This window comes from Mirounga leonina, unplaced genomic scaffold (genome assembly GCF_011800145.1).
Source record: "Mirounga leonina isolate KUSES-001 unplaced genomic scaffold, KU_Mleo_1.0 Mir_151, whole genome shotgun sequence".
Taxonomy (NCBI): Eukaryota; Metazoa; Chordata; class Mammalia; order Carnivora; family Phocidae; genus Mirounga; species Mirounga leonina.
In genome coordinates, this window is record NW_023270377.1 from 32447291 (window position 1) to 32463311 (window position 16021).

Sequence of the window (16021 nt, forward strand, 5' to 3'; positions counted from 1 at the left end):
CTAAAGAGAAAATGTCATATCCTCATTTCTGTTGAAAGAAAAGAAATGTGACTAAACAAAAACATGGCAGGATATACATAGTGTTAACAGATCTCTGGGTGGCAAGGTTAAAGTTAATTTTTATTACTTTTTGGGGTTAATATTTTCTACAACAAACAGGCATTACTTGTTTGTACTTGGGTCCTGATAATCGTATTGGAAATCAATTATTCTGTAGCCTAGGAAAAAAGATCATGTAATAACAAACAACTCAATACAAAGGCTAGGCTTTGTAGCTACTATACTGTATGACGAGTTCTGATTAGCAGGCATGAAAAACATAGTTACCTTTATGACCCCTCCTAGTTTAGCATCAGCTACAGCCAAGGGTTCATGGGCCTCTTTTACTATTTTCTTCAGAACTTTCTTCAGCTGCTTATTGATTTTGCCCTCCATTAGAGCTGTGAATGCTTTTAAGGAAAAAGAAAAAAGAGTTAACTCTCAAGTTTTTTTAATTTTAAGAACCTCAAGATCTCGTTTAAACTTAAAGAATAAAGCAAAATAAACACTTCCTTTCAAAAAGTTGAATTTAACATTACTTCTAAAATGAAATGATAAATGCAGAAAACACTGAAGGAGTTACACATTTCAGTCTCATCTGATCTTCCCACCCTCATTTAAGTTCTAGAACCAGAAGTTAAAAGCAGATACAGCATTCCTTTCCTTATGTCATATGAAATCTACTCTTGAACCCAGACAGAGCTCGAATCAAAATGTTAGAAACAATCTATTTTGGAATGACAAATAGATTTACTCTCCAATGTTACTGTAGGCAGACTGGCCTGATGCTCTGTGAGATACCCTAAAATCCTGTCAAGACTGTAGTAAAAAGGAGTGTATCCATTTGGAAGGTCCTGCTGCAGTGTAAGCATGCCTGAATGAAGGCTTTGCTAATTATTCCAGATCCAGATGTCATCAGGTCTCTACCTGTAAACCTCCAGTGACAGAGAACTCACTACCCAAAGGCAGACTATTCTATTTGGGACTGCTTTCATTTTTGGCAGGTTCTAAATCCGCTACTTTGTAACTCTCACCCTTTCTTAGGCCTACACTTAGGATGTTCTGGACCCACATGGACTAATATCTCTTCTGCTGTCAGGGTTTTGGCTGAATTTTTTTTTTTTTTTTTTTTTTTAAGATTTTATTTATTTGACAGAGAGAAACACAGCGAGAGAGGGAACACAAGCGGGGGGGGGGAGAGGGAGAAGCAGGCTTCCCGCAGAGCAGAGAGCCCGATGCGGGGCTCGATCCCAGGACCCTGGGATCACGACCTGAGCCGAAGGCAGACGCTTAACGACTGAGCCACCCAGGCGCCCCGGGTTTTGGCTGAATTTAAAGTATGCCTGCTAGGAAGGAAGTTGGCCACAATTTCTAAGCAGGCAGTTTATGCTTAATCAGCCAGGTACCTTCTCTTTCCTCCTGACCACATCTCTATCCATTTGAGTTACAAGTCCATTTCATCTGTTATCTGGGAAGATGAAAGATGAGGACAAAAATCATCTAGCTACCACACAGCTCTTACAGAGCTCTTACATTCTAAGAAGCTGAGTCTCAAGCTACTTTTTTTAGGTGATAACCTTTTACATACCATATTGTACAACACTGACTCCTTATAACCTACCTTTCTAGTAAGAGTTATATTCTTTCAAGTTTTTAATCTTCTATAATTAAAAAATTTTATTCAACTTCTAGCTTCTGGTTATCAATCTTATACTTCAGTGTTTCCCTTTTTTAAAAATTTCTTAAGCAAAAATTTCTACTCTAGAGCTAACATTTACATTTACCTTCCCTTTATTATTAAAAAGCATGTTAATTACTCTTCATAATATATTTTTTATTTTTTATTTTATTTTTTTAAAAAGATTTTTATTTATTTGAGAGAGAGAGAATGAGAGACAGCACGAGAGGGAAGAGGGCAGAGGGAGAAGCAGACCCCCCGCTGAGCAAGGATGATGTGGGACTCGATCCTGGGACTCCAGGATCATGACCTGAGCCGAAGGCAGTCGCCTAACCAACTGAGCCACCCAGGCGCCCCATACTATGTATTTTTAAAAGATGGCAGAAATGGTGACAGGTAAAGGGGAAACTGAGTCTTCTCTTACTTCACTAGCCACTTTTCAGCATCCCCTAGTAATCTTCCCACTTCATCCAAAAGTAGGCTTGTACCAAATTCTTTTTTTTTTTTTTTTAAAGATTTTATTTGTCAGAGAGAAAGAGCGAGAGTACCAAATTTTTCGGTAGTATTTGGAAGACTTGCAACTTGAAAATCAGACCGTAAAAATAAAGCTCTACATACAAACAGTATAATCTTCAGATATAAATTTTTTTTTTGAAGATTTATTTATTTTAGAGAGCGAGCAAAAGCAAGTGCATGCTCAGGGGGGAGGAAGAGAGAGTCTTCAGCAGACTCTGCACTGACGCCAGCTCCATCTCATAATCTGAGCCGAAACCAAGAGTTGGGTACTTAACCAACTGCACCACCCAGGTGCCTTTAAATTCTTAAAAAAAAAAAAAATTCAACCTTTTATTTTCATCTTTTTTTTTTTTTTTAAGATTTTGTTTATTTATTTATTTGACAGAGAGAGAGAAATGGCATGAGAGGGGATAGGGTCAGAAGGAGAAGCAGGCTCCCCACTGAGCTGGGAGCCCGATGTGGGACTAGATCCCAGGACTCCGGGATCATGACCTGAGCCGAAGGCAGTCGCTTAACCTACTGAGCCACCCACGCACCCCTTATTTTCATCTTTTAAGTTTATTTATTTAAGTAATCTCTACACCGAACTGGGGCTCAAACTCATGACCCTGAGATCAAGAGTCACATGCTCTTCCAACTGAGCCAGCCAGGGACCCCAAAGGCTTTTTTTTTTTTTAAAGTAGGGTCCACATCCAACATGAGGCTTGAACTCACGACTCTGAAATCAAGAGTCTCATGCTTCATGCTCTACGGACTGAGCCAGCCAGGTGCCCCTCAATATAAATTCTTGATATCACAACACATCAGACTGTTTCTTAGGCTATGGGGTTTTTAAATGCATACTATGATATCTATAACCGCTCAGTTTGGGTTCTGTCACATCAAAATTTCCTTATAACAGGGAATGGAAGTTAATTCCCAGGAAAGACTGCTCTCTTAATAAGGTGATATTTGAGTTTCTAGTAAAAATAGATGGGAAAAGATTCTTGACAGAGCTCACTATTTTCATTCCTTTACCCAAAATATTTATGTGCTAGAATCCAGGAATTTGATGGTGAAGAACAACGTAGACTGTGCCTTCATGGAAAGTAGATGGGGGGGGGGGGGGGCTCGAGTTGACTTTAAATTCTCAGCTAGCATGGCATCTGGCCATTTATCTTTACATTATTTTAAGGAATACCAAGAGCTCAGGAGGAAAAGGAGATATTCCTCAAGCCTCAGTTTTCCTATAAATAGTGATTAACATCTAACCCACAGGACTGCTTCAAGGATTTAACAATTTTGAAATGAGGAGTACAAAACCGGACAATCACTACATGATCAATATATTACCTATTAATAGTAAAAACCTGCTTCATGTTTGGGTAGAAGTTGGATCTATCCGTTTAATAAGGACTGGTCGGAAATACCTCAAAAAAGATTAAAGAAGTTATATGCAAAAAGGAATTCAAAAGAAGCCACTTGGGATCAGGGCCACTCACTTTACAATTCCAGCGGAAGTTCAAATCACTGTCTATGTGAATAATGTCCCCCAGAGTTGGAGAACAGCCAACACAATCTCACCTGGAGTCCTAACAAAATTCTACCCATATAATTTTAAAGTTGTGATGAACAGATCTTTTAAAAAATTCTCCAGGCAGGGGTGCTGGCTGGCTCAGTTGGAAGAGCATGCAACTTGATCTTGGGGCCATGAGTTCAAGCCCCATGTTGGATGCAGACATTACTAAAAACAAAAAAACAAAACAAAAAAAACCTTCAGGCAAAAATTATCATAGTTGTGCTTTAATGGCTCTGTGAGGCTTTAATTATTGACTTACTGATGAAGCAGTCCTAGAACTATTTTTAAAAATTAAAAAATTGGATCCATTTGTGGGTCTTCCTTCAGCTACCCTTCTGCCAATGTTGGGGCAGCCCATTAATATTCCAGCATGTTTAGTTACGTTCCTAATTTTTATAAGAGAATTATACCCTTCTCTTGGGGCTGATAACAAAATTATTTGGGTTTGTGAAATTCTTGCCTAATTATATGCCATATCCTTCCTTATGGTCCTACATTTTCAAATTTTACCGCCAAGCGGTTGGCTGATTGGATATACGGAATTTAAGCAATTGAAAAATCCACAAGCAGAATTTTATATCCAGGCTTCTTGTTTTCCCTAACATTAAAAAACAAAAAACAAAAAACAAAACCCTTGAGACCAACTGCCAACTAAAGCCAAGCCTAGTTAATAACACCTATTGTCTGTTCTCCCATCATGAGGACCAGTTGAAGGACAGGAGTCATCCATTCTTCATGCCCCCTTCAGATTAACTCTTAAGCCTAGGTGTAGTTTTTGCATTAAAAACCAAACCAAACCAGGGCGCCTGGGTGGCTCAGATGGTTAAGCGTCTGCCTTCGGCTCAGGTCATGGTCCCGGAGTCCTGGGATCGAGTCCCGCATCGGGCTCCCCGCTCTGTGGGAAGTCTGCTTCTCCCTCTGCCTCTCTCTCTCTCTCATGAATAAATAAATAAAATCTTTAAAAAAAATAAAAATAAAAACCAAACCAAACCAAACCATACACACAAAAGCCTATTAGTTTTCCTAAAACTTTTAATAATATTGTACTCTTCTGAACTAAAAATGTGTACTTCTGGAGAGCTGCTGTATTATTATTTTAACTGTGAATCCTGGCTATTCTCAACTTTACCCCTGGATTAATATTATCAGACAGCCGTGTACTTGACTACATTACCTTGGTCCCTTGTAGAACAGCTTTTACTGAATTGTGCTTCAGCATTATGCTGTTGGTTTCCACAGGGAGATCAATTTAACCACTTCTCACCTCTCATCACATGGGGGGGAAACAAACCCTATGGTGAAAAAAGCTAACTCAATGTTGTCTCAGTGGTAGTGACGAATTTGAGTTAGATCACTTAAATTCAATTCCAAAAAGAATGCATCATTGACAACATTGAATAAGGTTAACTCAGGCAACTGAAGCAAATAATCTTTTGATAAGGATAATCAAGTGACAAGATTAAAAAAAAAACAAAAAAGCTAGTCTTTCACTTTACCTGCTAATGCTTCTGCTGTATCCTGAAATTTCTCAAAATGTTTTAGCTTTACTCTAGAAGGAAAAAAAGAAAAGTTATGAGGGCATACTGGTTGTGCAAAAACCATGTATTTAGGAAGAAGGTTTTGGACTGTTTTGTTTACCAACAGAATACACTTTCCCGTCACTGGGTATCAGGGTGCAAAGTCAGGTAAATTCTTCTTTAAACAACCAGTTTCTCTAAATGTTAGGTTAGTAATGTCTGGACTACTGCAGAGGTTGTAGGCTTTGAAGGAAAATAAACATCAGCAAAGAGGTTTGATACCACATCTCAACCACAGGAAAGATGCTGAAGCTTCAACATAACCTCTGCTGCTTAAAGCTGGACACAGATCCTTAGAAGGACAAAGGAGACCTTAGAAAAGGTATTAAGAGTCCCTCTTAAGTCAGGAATCTCACAACAATGATTTGTCCATCTCATACAAAGGCCATTAAGAAATAGTTTATCATCAAATCTGATTGCGGTTACCCTTATTTTACCCCCTTCCTCCCCCATAAAGGGTATATGCAAGGTAACATCATTTTATATTGAAACAAAAATATATGATGAATAATTCATTGTTGTCTCAGTGGTAGTGACGAATATTTGAGTTAGATCATTTATATTCAGTTCCAACAAGAATACATCATTGACAACAATGAATCAGGTTAACTCAGCCAAATGAAGCATACAGCCCTTGAAAAAAAAAAAACTAGTCTTCTATTATATCTAAGATAGTGTTGTTTTAAGGAAGATTTTCTTACCTGCCAGGGAACAAAAACCCTGGTGGGTCCCTTAAATACACACTTAACAACACAAAAAGATTTTAGGAAAAGTAGTAATTTCATCTTATTCTGCCTCTCCCCACCCCCATTCCCACCTTTCTGAAGTGGCATTTGTTCATCTCTATGCTTGCATAAGTGCATATAGAGATATACAAGAACCCTGCAAAAATGGGATCACATTATACATATCATTCTGAAGCATGGTTTCCTTGGTATACCACTGACCTCTCTCCAAGTTAGTAAGAGATCTATAGATATACTATAATTTATTCAGTAATTCCACTACTTAGGGCCCCTGGCTGGCTCAGTCAAAGTAGAGCATGTGACTCATGGAATCTCAGGGTCATGAGTTCAAGCCCCACCTTGGATATAGAGATTAAAACAGTAACAACAGGGGCGCCTAGGTGGCTCGGTTGGTTCAGTGCCTGACTCTTGATTTCGGCTCAAGTCAAGGTCTCAGGGTTGTGGGATCGGGTCCCACAGGCTCTATGCTCACCACGGAGTCTGCTTGTCCTTCTCCCTCTGCTCCCCACCCCCACTCACAGGCGCGCTCTCTCTCTAAAACAAATAAACAAAATCTTAAAAACACCACCACTACCAGAGACTATGGACTCTGAAAAACAAACCGAGGGGTAGGAGGATGGGTTAGCCTGGTGATGGGTATTAAAGAGGGCACGTTCTGCATGGAGCACTGGGTGTTATATGCAAACAATGAATCATGGAACACTACATCTAAAACTAATGATGTAATGTATGGGGATTAACATAACATAATAAAAAAAATAAAATAAAAATAAAAACTCCACCACTACCAACAACAAACACCAACTAAATGTTAACTGCTAAATTCTTGGTTTCAAGATGGCTTACATTTTATTTGCTTTCTCTGGAGTTTCAAATTCTTTCCACAAACTATCAACCTCTTGAAGTTTCTTCTCATTCAAAACCTGTAACAAACATTTAAATAATTTTAATGGCATGGCTTAGGCATACATGATTACACACTTCAAGTACAACTGCATATGTAAAATAAGTGTAGAAGCTATTTTTCCTCACCAAAGTAACAAACCAGTTTTCTTTCTTTCTTTTTTTTTTTTAAAGATTTTATTTATTTATTTGAGACAGAGAGAATGAGGGACAGAGAGCATGAGAGGGAGGAGGGTCAGAGGGAGAAGCAGACTCCCCGCTGAGCAGGGAGCCCGAGGTGGGACTCGATCCCGGGACTCCAGGATCATGACCTGAGCCGAAGGCAGTCGCTTAACCAACTGAGCCACCCAGGCGCCCCAAACCAGTTTTCTTACCCACCATAAATTTTTGGTCAAATTAATAGCTCAAGTAGCCCATTTAAATAACTGGATGGAATTCAGTTGAAGTCTTTGATGAAAACTTCCTATTTGAAGGAGCCACTAACCCACTAACCCCTTCACAAAGCATATCATATTCATAGAACATCAAAAGACTTTATTTGCCTACTTTCTAGAATAAAGAGTAAGTTTTATTTACTGCTACGATCATCCTAACAAAGTATTATGGATGGATTTTTCTAAAACTAAGATAGCATCAATTTTAGGATACCTCCTGTTATAAGAAAACTTAAAATGCAAAGAAAAAAAGGGGGCACTTTAAATCTATGAAAAAGTCATTAACATTTAGGTATATATATATTCTTTTTGACTGTCTTAACATTTTATTTATACATACCTTTAGGAATCATACTATACCACTTAGCATAACATGGACACAAGCCTAGGTTTTAACAACCATTGTATGAAAATACCATCATTTTATGCCCTTACAGATGTTTAGGGTTTTTCTAAAATTTCCTTTTCTCCTTCCGAAAACAGTTTTGTGTGTATACATGTTGTATTTCTATAGCACATATTCTACTGGAAGTGGAGTTAATTGATCACATAGGAAATGTATTACTTCACAGTTGACAGATGCTATCAAATTGCTTTCAAGAGAGTCTATTAGTTTCACTTAAATCAAGACTGAATAAAACTTATTTCCCGGGCTCCTGGGTGGCTCAGTTGGTTAAGCATCTGCCTTTGGCTCAGGTCATGATCCCAGGGTCCTGGGATCGAGCCGCATGTTGGGCTCCCTGCTCACCAGGGGGCCTGCTTCTCCCTCTCCCTCTGCCTGCCACTCTGCCTACTTGTTCTATCTCTCTGTCAAATAAATAAATAATCTTTAAAAAAATTATTTCCCTATACTCTCATCAAAATCCAATATAGTAAGTCAACTGCCCAAGTATAACATAGGGTAGAATCAATGCTAAAATGCATTTCCCCCATATTAACATTCTTGAAATTGGGATGCCTTACAACTGATGGGAGATTCAAGTTTAAAGTACAAATAGATATCATGCATGTCTTCTTATGGGGGAAAAAAACCCCAGCCAATAAATTAAAAACTATACTGATAAACATTTCATCAAATCTGTATTATCACAGAATATTTACACAGTAAGTTTTATTGTCCAGTTATAGCCTAGTATATGTTTTTGTGATAAAGCATGAATACGACACTGCAAGTTGCACTTAATTTCTGTCAGACAAGTGTGGCAGGATGATTTTAAAGATTTGTTGTGTTGTTTAAATTCAATCACACATAGCTAAATTGATATATTTACAGAATTCGAGAAGTTGGTCAAAATAAATCGAAGTGAAAAAACTTAAAAACCAGAGTAGGAGCAGTAAATGATCCAAAAGCATAGAGTTTATATTTAAAAATTACAAGCTGGGGTGCCTGGCTGGATTAGCCGGCAGAGTATGGGACTCTTGAACTCAGGGCTGTAAATTCAAGCCCCATGTTGGGCACAGAGTTTGCTTAATAAATATTTTCACACACATACAAAAAATTACAAGCCACTAACAATTCTATTTTGCCTATCATGAGAACTTTAGAATCCAAAGACATTCCAGCAAATCTCATGAATGCACTGAAACACTGATTTAGTTATTTTCTGATAAAGGAGTTCACAGAACAGTCCTGACTTTTGGAAATAGTTTATTCAGAGAATGCCACACTAACCATATCCAAAGTTCAGGAATTATTGAGAGGATATGTACCAAACAGGGGATATGACTCATGAGTAAAATTTACATTTTTTGTAGTTGAAAAGCAAGTATATTTGGAGATAACAGTTGGGTAACAATCGGCATATTCAAGAGATATTATCAGCATTCTTAAAGTAAGAAAGGAAATGTAATGGAAACATTCAAGACTACTCAAAGGTCTCCAAAGACTGTTATGGCAAATAAAACCTTGCCATTCTGTTCCCAATTGTGCTACAACAAAACAAAATTAGAAATCACTGCTATATTTCCTGAAAAATATGCCTCAAATTTTAGTCATTCATTTTCACACAAAGAAATCTGAAAACATTTGTATACAAAGTCCATTTTAAGTCTATTTTGGATTAAGATGGAATTATTTCCACTTCCAAGTAGAAATGGTGTATAGTTACTGCCATTAAAATCTTTAGCATAGTCTTTATCTTGCCCATACTATAGAGAGCAAGATGGAGTCATTCCTGCCAAGCAGTAACTTTTATCAAGCAGTGGCACAAGTAACCAAGGCATTTCGGCTTAGACCAAATATTGCCGAACCAGCACTGGCTGAGACCCACTCAAAAACGATAACCAGGAGAAACAGAGGTTTGCCAATGAAGACTGAATAAATCCCTTTTGAAATGATTTGCAGCAAACAGTCAAGGCCTTATCAATGCTGACTCTTTCACATCTGCCCACATCAGAAAGGTAGCTGCCACCGAAGGCCCTGCCCAACTGACCTCTGAACAAAATACAGATTGTCTGGGGTGCCTGGGTGGCTCAGTCGGTTGCTGCCCCTGGCTCATGATCCTGGAGTCCTGGGATTCCGGCTCTCTGCTCAGCGGAGAGTCCGCCTCTCTGCCCCTCCCCTGGCTCATGTGCGTGCCTGCGCGCGCTCTCTCTCTCCTTGCATGCTCACTTTTTTCTCTTTCAAATAAATAAATAAAAATCTTAAAAAGAAAAGAGATCCTCCACTGCCTGAACATAATAAGCAACTAGTGCTGTGAGCTGACCCGCACCAGACCCAGGCCTTATTTCAACTGTGCAATGGAAGACTACATTAACTTCCTACCTCCAACTTCCCCTTGTTCTGTCTTGTTTGTTGTGTAACTTGTGCTTTGCTCTCTGTGATGTGTAAGAAGCCAAGTTAAACAGGTAGTGAAATGTCATCAAGTTTGGAGTCCTGTGTTATAATTATACTAACTTTGCTTTGAAACTGAATAAAGCTAACATTGCAGGGGGGGATGACATTGTGGAAAGACACAACTTGTGCGTGCGCCTTCATAGTATACGCACGACACATACTTATATTTACAGATAAAACTAAATATGCGGGATTTGCTTCAAAACAATGTGGGGAGAATGGGAGAGAGATGGCCCACAAAACAGGTCTGTTGAAACTGAGTGATGGTGTACATGGAGGTTCTTATAATCTACTACTTGTCTCCTTGAAATTTTTCACAATAAAGAGTAAAACACAAACATAAATGCATCCCATAGCATGCCAGATATTCCTAGAGTATCCTCCTCTATTCCAGACAGGCAATAAATTTATAAAGAGGAAAGAGCACACTATATCAAAAGCGTCCCTAATTTTCACTTAATTGGTTACTTTGAGATTTCCTATGCTTTATTTAAACATTTAATGCTAACTTTTTTAAGTTTTACTTTACAAACAAAATGGGTAAGTACTATTTTATGGAACTTGTGTGAGTTGCTGTACAGGATAACTTGGAATAGTTTCAAATGTGGATTATTCAAAAAGGAACAAATTGATACATGCAACATGGATTAGCTTCAAATGCATGCTAAGTGAAAAAAGCCAGACACAAAAAACTATTACTCCATTTACATGAAATTTCTAGAAATGACAAAATTATACAGACAGTGGCTGCCTAGAGCTGGGTCCGACTGACTTGCAAATGGGCAGGAGGTAACTTTTTAAGAGGAAGTATTCTTTTTTCTTTTTTTAAGATTTTATTCATTTATCTGACAGAGAGAGACAAAGCGAGAGAGGGAACACAAGCAGGAGGAGTGGGAGAGGAGAAGCAGGCTTCCCGCTGACAGGAGCCCAATGTGGGGCTCGATTCCAGGACCCTGAGATCATGACCCAAGCCGAAGGCAGACGCTTAACAGGCGCCCCAAGAGGAAGTATTCTAAAACTGGACTGCAACTTGCACAGCTGTATACATTTTACTAAAATGGATCAAACTGCACTTTTACAGTAGATGGGTTATACAGTATGAAAATTATACCCAATAAATGAAGCTAGAAAACCATATTGCTCAGTAATCATATTATACATGAACTCTGGTATACACATAAAATCTCTTCCTCCAGGCTTGAGGAAATGAAGAACACACAACACTATACCACAAAGCTGCACTACACAATGTGACTATTAAAATTTAAGTGAATTTGGGGCGCCTGGGTGGCTCAGTCGTTGGGCGTCTGCTTTCGGCTCAGGTCATGATCTCAGGGTGCTGGGATCGAGCCCTACATCGGGCTCCCTGCACAGCGGGGAGCCTGCGTCTCCCTCTCTTACTCCCCCTGCTTGTGTTCCCTCTCTCTCTGTATCTCTCTCTGTCAAATAAATAAGTAAAATCTTAAAAAAATTTTTTTTAAGTGAATTAAACTAAAAATTCATTTCCACAGCTTTACTAGCCAAATTTCAAGTGCTAAATAGCTATGTAGATAAAGTGCTAAACAGCTAAATAGATTGCTAGTGGCAACCGTACTGGGCAGCATAGCTACAAAAGGTCTGGAATGAGTAAAACTAAAAGATGCCTCATGATACAAGGGACCAAGTTAAGTTTTTACAATATTCTAAAAATGGTAATAGTTCGTTTATTTGCCTTCATATATAACCTTGTTAACACCCAGTAATTTTTTTTACAAAGTATTTAATTCGTTGCAAATCACTGTATATGTGCATATATGTACACTAGATCATGATATTAAAATGTATTCCTATGACCTGAGGTTAAAAGTTTTAAAAATTTCTTAAAGCATCCCCACTAAAGTATGAATTTTATGCAGCCAATGTAATTTTATACCCCAGCATTCTGATTATGGTAAAGGGAGCTAATAACTTTGTACTATAGATCTATTTTTTAATACATAATTTACACACCATAATATTCACCCTTCTAAAGTGTACAACTTACTTTTCAGTATATTTTCACAAAACTGTGCAACCACCAATTCCAGAACATTTTCTATGTCTACTTTATTAACAATTAATAACTGCTATTAATTGAAATATTTGGAACCGAATCATTTTATCAATGTATTCAAGGCTTTAGTTACTTCTCTATTACATTACTTAAACCATAAACCACAATTTATTAAATTTGAACAGTAATTTGCAAGTGGGTACCATTAAAAACTGCTACAGAATAGTCAAGACATTTTTATGGAGAATACTCTTCATTAAAAGAAATCAGTAATAATTGAGACATAATTGAGTATTTTATGACCCAGGTCTAGAAACCAGAGAATTGCTAAGCCAATTCCTTCCTACCATCAGCAGCAACCAATGGACTGTGCAGCTGCGCCTCCCTCTCTTAGTTCAGGACAGTATACCTAACATCTACTTAGAAGAGAAATTCATCCATACACACTAATTCAGAGTATGATAGACCATGTTGGCTAAGAAAATTTGAGGGCATGTGCAGAATTCTACTTAAGAATTTAGAGAAGACTACAAAAAGCTGGGAAAAAGAGACACACTCCCAGGCTCTAAAGCCATTACAGACAACCCCAATGAGAAAAAATAAGCAAAGCTAGCTTTTGGCTTTTTTTTTTTTTTTTTTAATTCTTTATTTATTTGAGAGAGAGAATGAGAGAGAGAGAGAGCATGAGAGGGGGAGGGCCAGAGGGAGAAGCAGACTCCTCGCTGAGCAAGGAGCCTGATGTGGGACTCGATCCCGGGACTCCAGGATCATGACCTGAGCCGAAGGCAGTCGCTTAACCAACTGAGCCACCCAGGCGCCCCACTTTTGGCTTTTATTATTTTATCTCTTAAAAATAGTAAGTAATGTAACAAGTGCAAATGGAACTATATTCTCAAATGTCTGAAAAAAAACCTAATAAAGTTAAAAGCTCCTCTAAATCAACATTTTGGAATGCCGATTCCAGATTTTCTGCACTCATACCACATACACAGTTTTTTTTTATTCACAGAACAATACTATACACATTTTATCCAGCATTTTTACCTTATCAGCATATATGTGAAAATTGTTTTTCGTTATACATTTGTAGAGCTCAGAGGAGTGCCTGGCACATGGATAGCACTCAGTTTACCTCATTCTTTGGAACATCTCAATAGCAACCTACTACACGAATGTAGGCTCCGTGCTGATAATCTTTAAATTTCAAACTTGCCCTATTAAGACAACCAAATCTCCAATTGATTACCATCGGCCCAGATTTCTCCCTTAGGTCTGAAACTTAAAATGACGATTGCATTTCCACGTCTAACAACCCAAGTTTCACAGCCCAAACTGGACCTTTTTAGTATCTTCCCCCCCGAAAAGCCCCCTAACTCGTTTTTTCCCCCACCATCACGTATCCACTTATTCAACCTAAAACCCACATTCTCCATTCATCAGCCAATCCCACCAGTTCTACCTTCAAAATTTCTCCTGGTATTTGTTTCCCTCCATACCAATCTTTTTTTTTTTTTTAAAGATTTTATTTATTTATTTGAGACAGAGAGAATGAGAGAGAGAGAGCACATGAGAGGGCGGAGGGTCAGAGGGAGAAGCAGGCTCCCCGCCAAGCAGGGAGCCCGATGCGGGACTCGATCCCGGGACTCCAGGATCATGACCTGAGCCGAAGGCAGTTGCTTAACCAACTGAGCCACTCAGGCGCCCCCTCCATACCAATCTTAATCCAAGCAATTTCATCTTGTCTCGATTAATGCAAAAATATTCTTGGTTCGGGGCGCCTGGGTGGCTCAGTTGGTTGGGCGACTGCCTTCGGCTCAGGTCATGATCCTGGAGTCCCGGGATCGAGTCCCGCATCGGGCTCCCTGCTCGGCAGGGAGTCTGCTTCTCCCTCTGACCCTCCTCCCTCTCATGCTGTCTCTCATTCTCTTTCTCTCAAAAAAAAAAAAAAAAAAATCTTTAAAAAAAAAATATTCTTGGTTCCTTTCTTGCCTGCTGTAATCTATTCTCCACACAGGAAAGCAACTTCATTAAGACAACTTTAGGTCATTCCTCTGCTTAAAACCTACCCATCATTCCTCAAAAACACTCAGAATAAACCCCAAACTCCGTACCTGTGAAATTCTAATAAGGCTCCTGCCCACCTCTCTCACGGGGCCAAATCCTCTAACACAGAACCAGGCGCCCCAAACGGCGCGGCCACGTGTTCACCGACACATGCGCCTCCCAGACCCAAAGCCTTCCGCTAACTTTCAGAGCAGGACACAAACGGCTCCCACGCGATCCTGAGCGCTGTATTCCTCCCCTTCGTCCTCCCTGTCCTCTCCTGCACAACACCAGCCTTGCCTCTCCAACGGTTCAACCTGCAACTTACCTTAAAGATGGCGTAGCCGACAGACGTTTCAAATAGCACCAACATGGTGAGGCCGGGTCAGGGCGCTGCGCGGCCCGCCGCGAGCTCGTATACCAGTGAAAAGAGACCAAACTTTCGGCCCCCAAAGGCCTGCGAGGCCGCAGCAGGCCGAGCACAAACGCGAACGCCTTCTCGCAAAGAATCAGACCACGTTGCCTAAACGTTCCAAACTGGACTATGGGTACAACGCCGGAACCCGCTTCTCCTTCTCCAAGGCTTCTGGGATATGACATCACTTCCGACAGATAGAGTACCGTCGCTTCCGGTCTGTTCCCGCCAACGGGGTGGGAGGGGGGGGAGAGGGAAAAAAAAAAGAGAGAGAAAGAAAGAAAATGTCGCGAGATTTCTTAGGGACTAAAGCGAGCTTTTAAGCGGTACGGAAACCTAAAAGGGAAGAACTTTGCTTTTTATTATTTTTAAAATTACTATATGTGATATATTTTACCTTGAGAGAAATGCGGAGCTGTTTCGTCCGTTTGCCCCAAGCATCTGGAATTTGGGAAATGCTAGCCGCTTAATTTTACTCCCTGGATAGCGCTGGCTTGAAGTCAAGTTCTCGGGATGACACCATGTGCCTGTGTATGCGAGCACTCCTGGCCGTTCTCTTCCCTCTGGCCAAACTGATCATTAGCACAGATGTCTTTTATGTATATGTAGGCCTATCCCATTTTTGCTGCAATGATTCTAGGGTAGGCATTTGGACTTTACGTCCTTGTCTTAGCGGAATTTGCTTTTCTGGTACCTTTCAGTTTGAATGACTGATTTAAATACCTCAATTATTCCACAAGTCTGGCTTTCAATAGGAGTGAAGTTTCCTTCCTCACTTTCCAGGCCGTATATGCGGATCGCTTGTAAACATTAAGTTGCAACCTGCTGGAAGTTTTGAAACACTAAGTAACTTGATTTTTTTTTTTCAAGCAGCTCTGCAACCTAGCATCAAGAGGAATGAAAATCCTGGACTGAATGACAAAAAAGATGAAAGTGGGGAAAAATCAAGGGATGGGGGAATCTAGGTTACAGACAAGAGTATGGTCGATTATACCCATAGGATTCAGTGTGGTCGGGGAGGCAAGAGAAACCAAAATGGCTTGATTGGGAAAGGAAGGGTAGGTAGATGAAATGGAAGCACAGCGTCTGTTTGTGGTATTATATCATTTCACAATATATATCATTTTCTCTCTAGTTTTCTTTCTTTTTTAAAAGATTTTATTTTTTTAAGTAATCTCTACACCCAACATGGGGCTCAAACTTACAACCCCAGAATCAAAAGACACATGCTCAACCAACTGAGC

The 16021-nt window shown here is 39.5% G+C and overlaps 1 protein-coding gene and 2 non-coding genes across 6 annotated transcripts in view; all 3 read right to left on the reverse strand.

Moving 5' to 3' along the window:
- NOP58 (NOP58 ribonucleoprotein) overlaps positions 1–14995 on the reverse strand; it is a 33820-nt gene extending 18825 nt beyond the window's left edge. Inside the window, exons 1-5 of one of the 4 annotated variants that reach the window (XM_035007359.1) lie at positions 14691–14944; positions 6961–7037; positions 5288–5340; positions 4966–5083; positions 328–449 (exon numbers count right to left, since the gene is read on the reverse strand). In XM_035007359.1, the coding sequence (XP_034863250.1) occupies positions 328–435 (108 nt within the window). In that variant the 5' untranslated portion in view covers positions 436–449; positions 4966–5083; positions 5288–5340; positions 6961–7037; positions 14691–14944. Of the gene's footprint in view, positions 1–327; positions 450–1445; positions 1508–4965; positions 5084–5287; positions 5341–6960; positions 7038–14690 lie in introns of those variants that run through there. The other 3 variants (XM_035007357.1, XM_035007362.1, XM_035007358.1) reach the window with 3 other exon arrangements.
- LOC118012766 lies at positions 5103–5189 on the reverse strand. Its single transcript, XR_004679827.1, has one exon. It is a non-coding gene; the product is annotated as a small nucleolar RNA SNORD70 (small nucleolar RNA).
- On the reverse strand, positions 5880–5968 carry LOC118012765. The gene has a single exon (XR_004679826.1). It is a non-coding gene; the product is annotated as a small nucleolar RNA SNORD70 (small nucleolar RNA).
- Positions 14996–16021: the final 1026 nt, after the last annotated feature.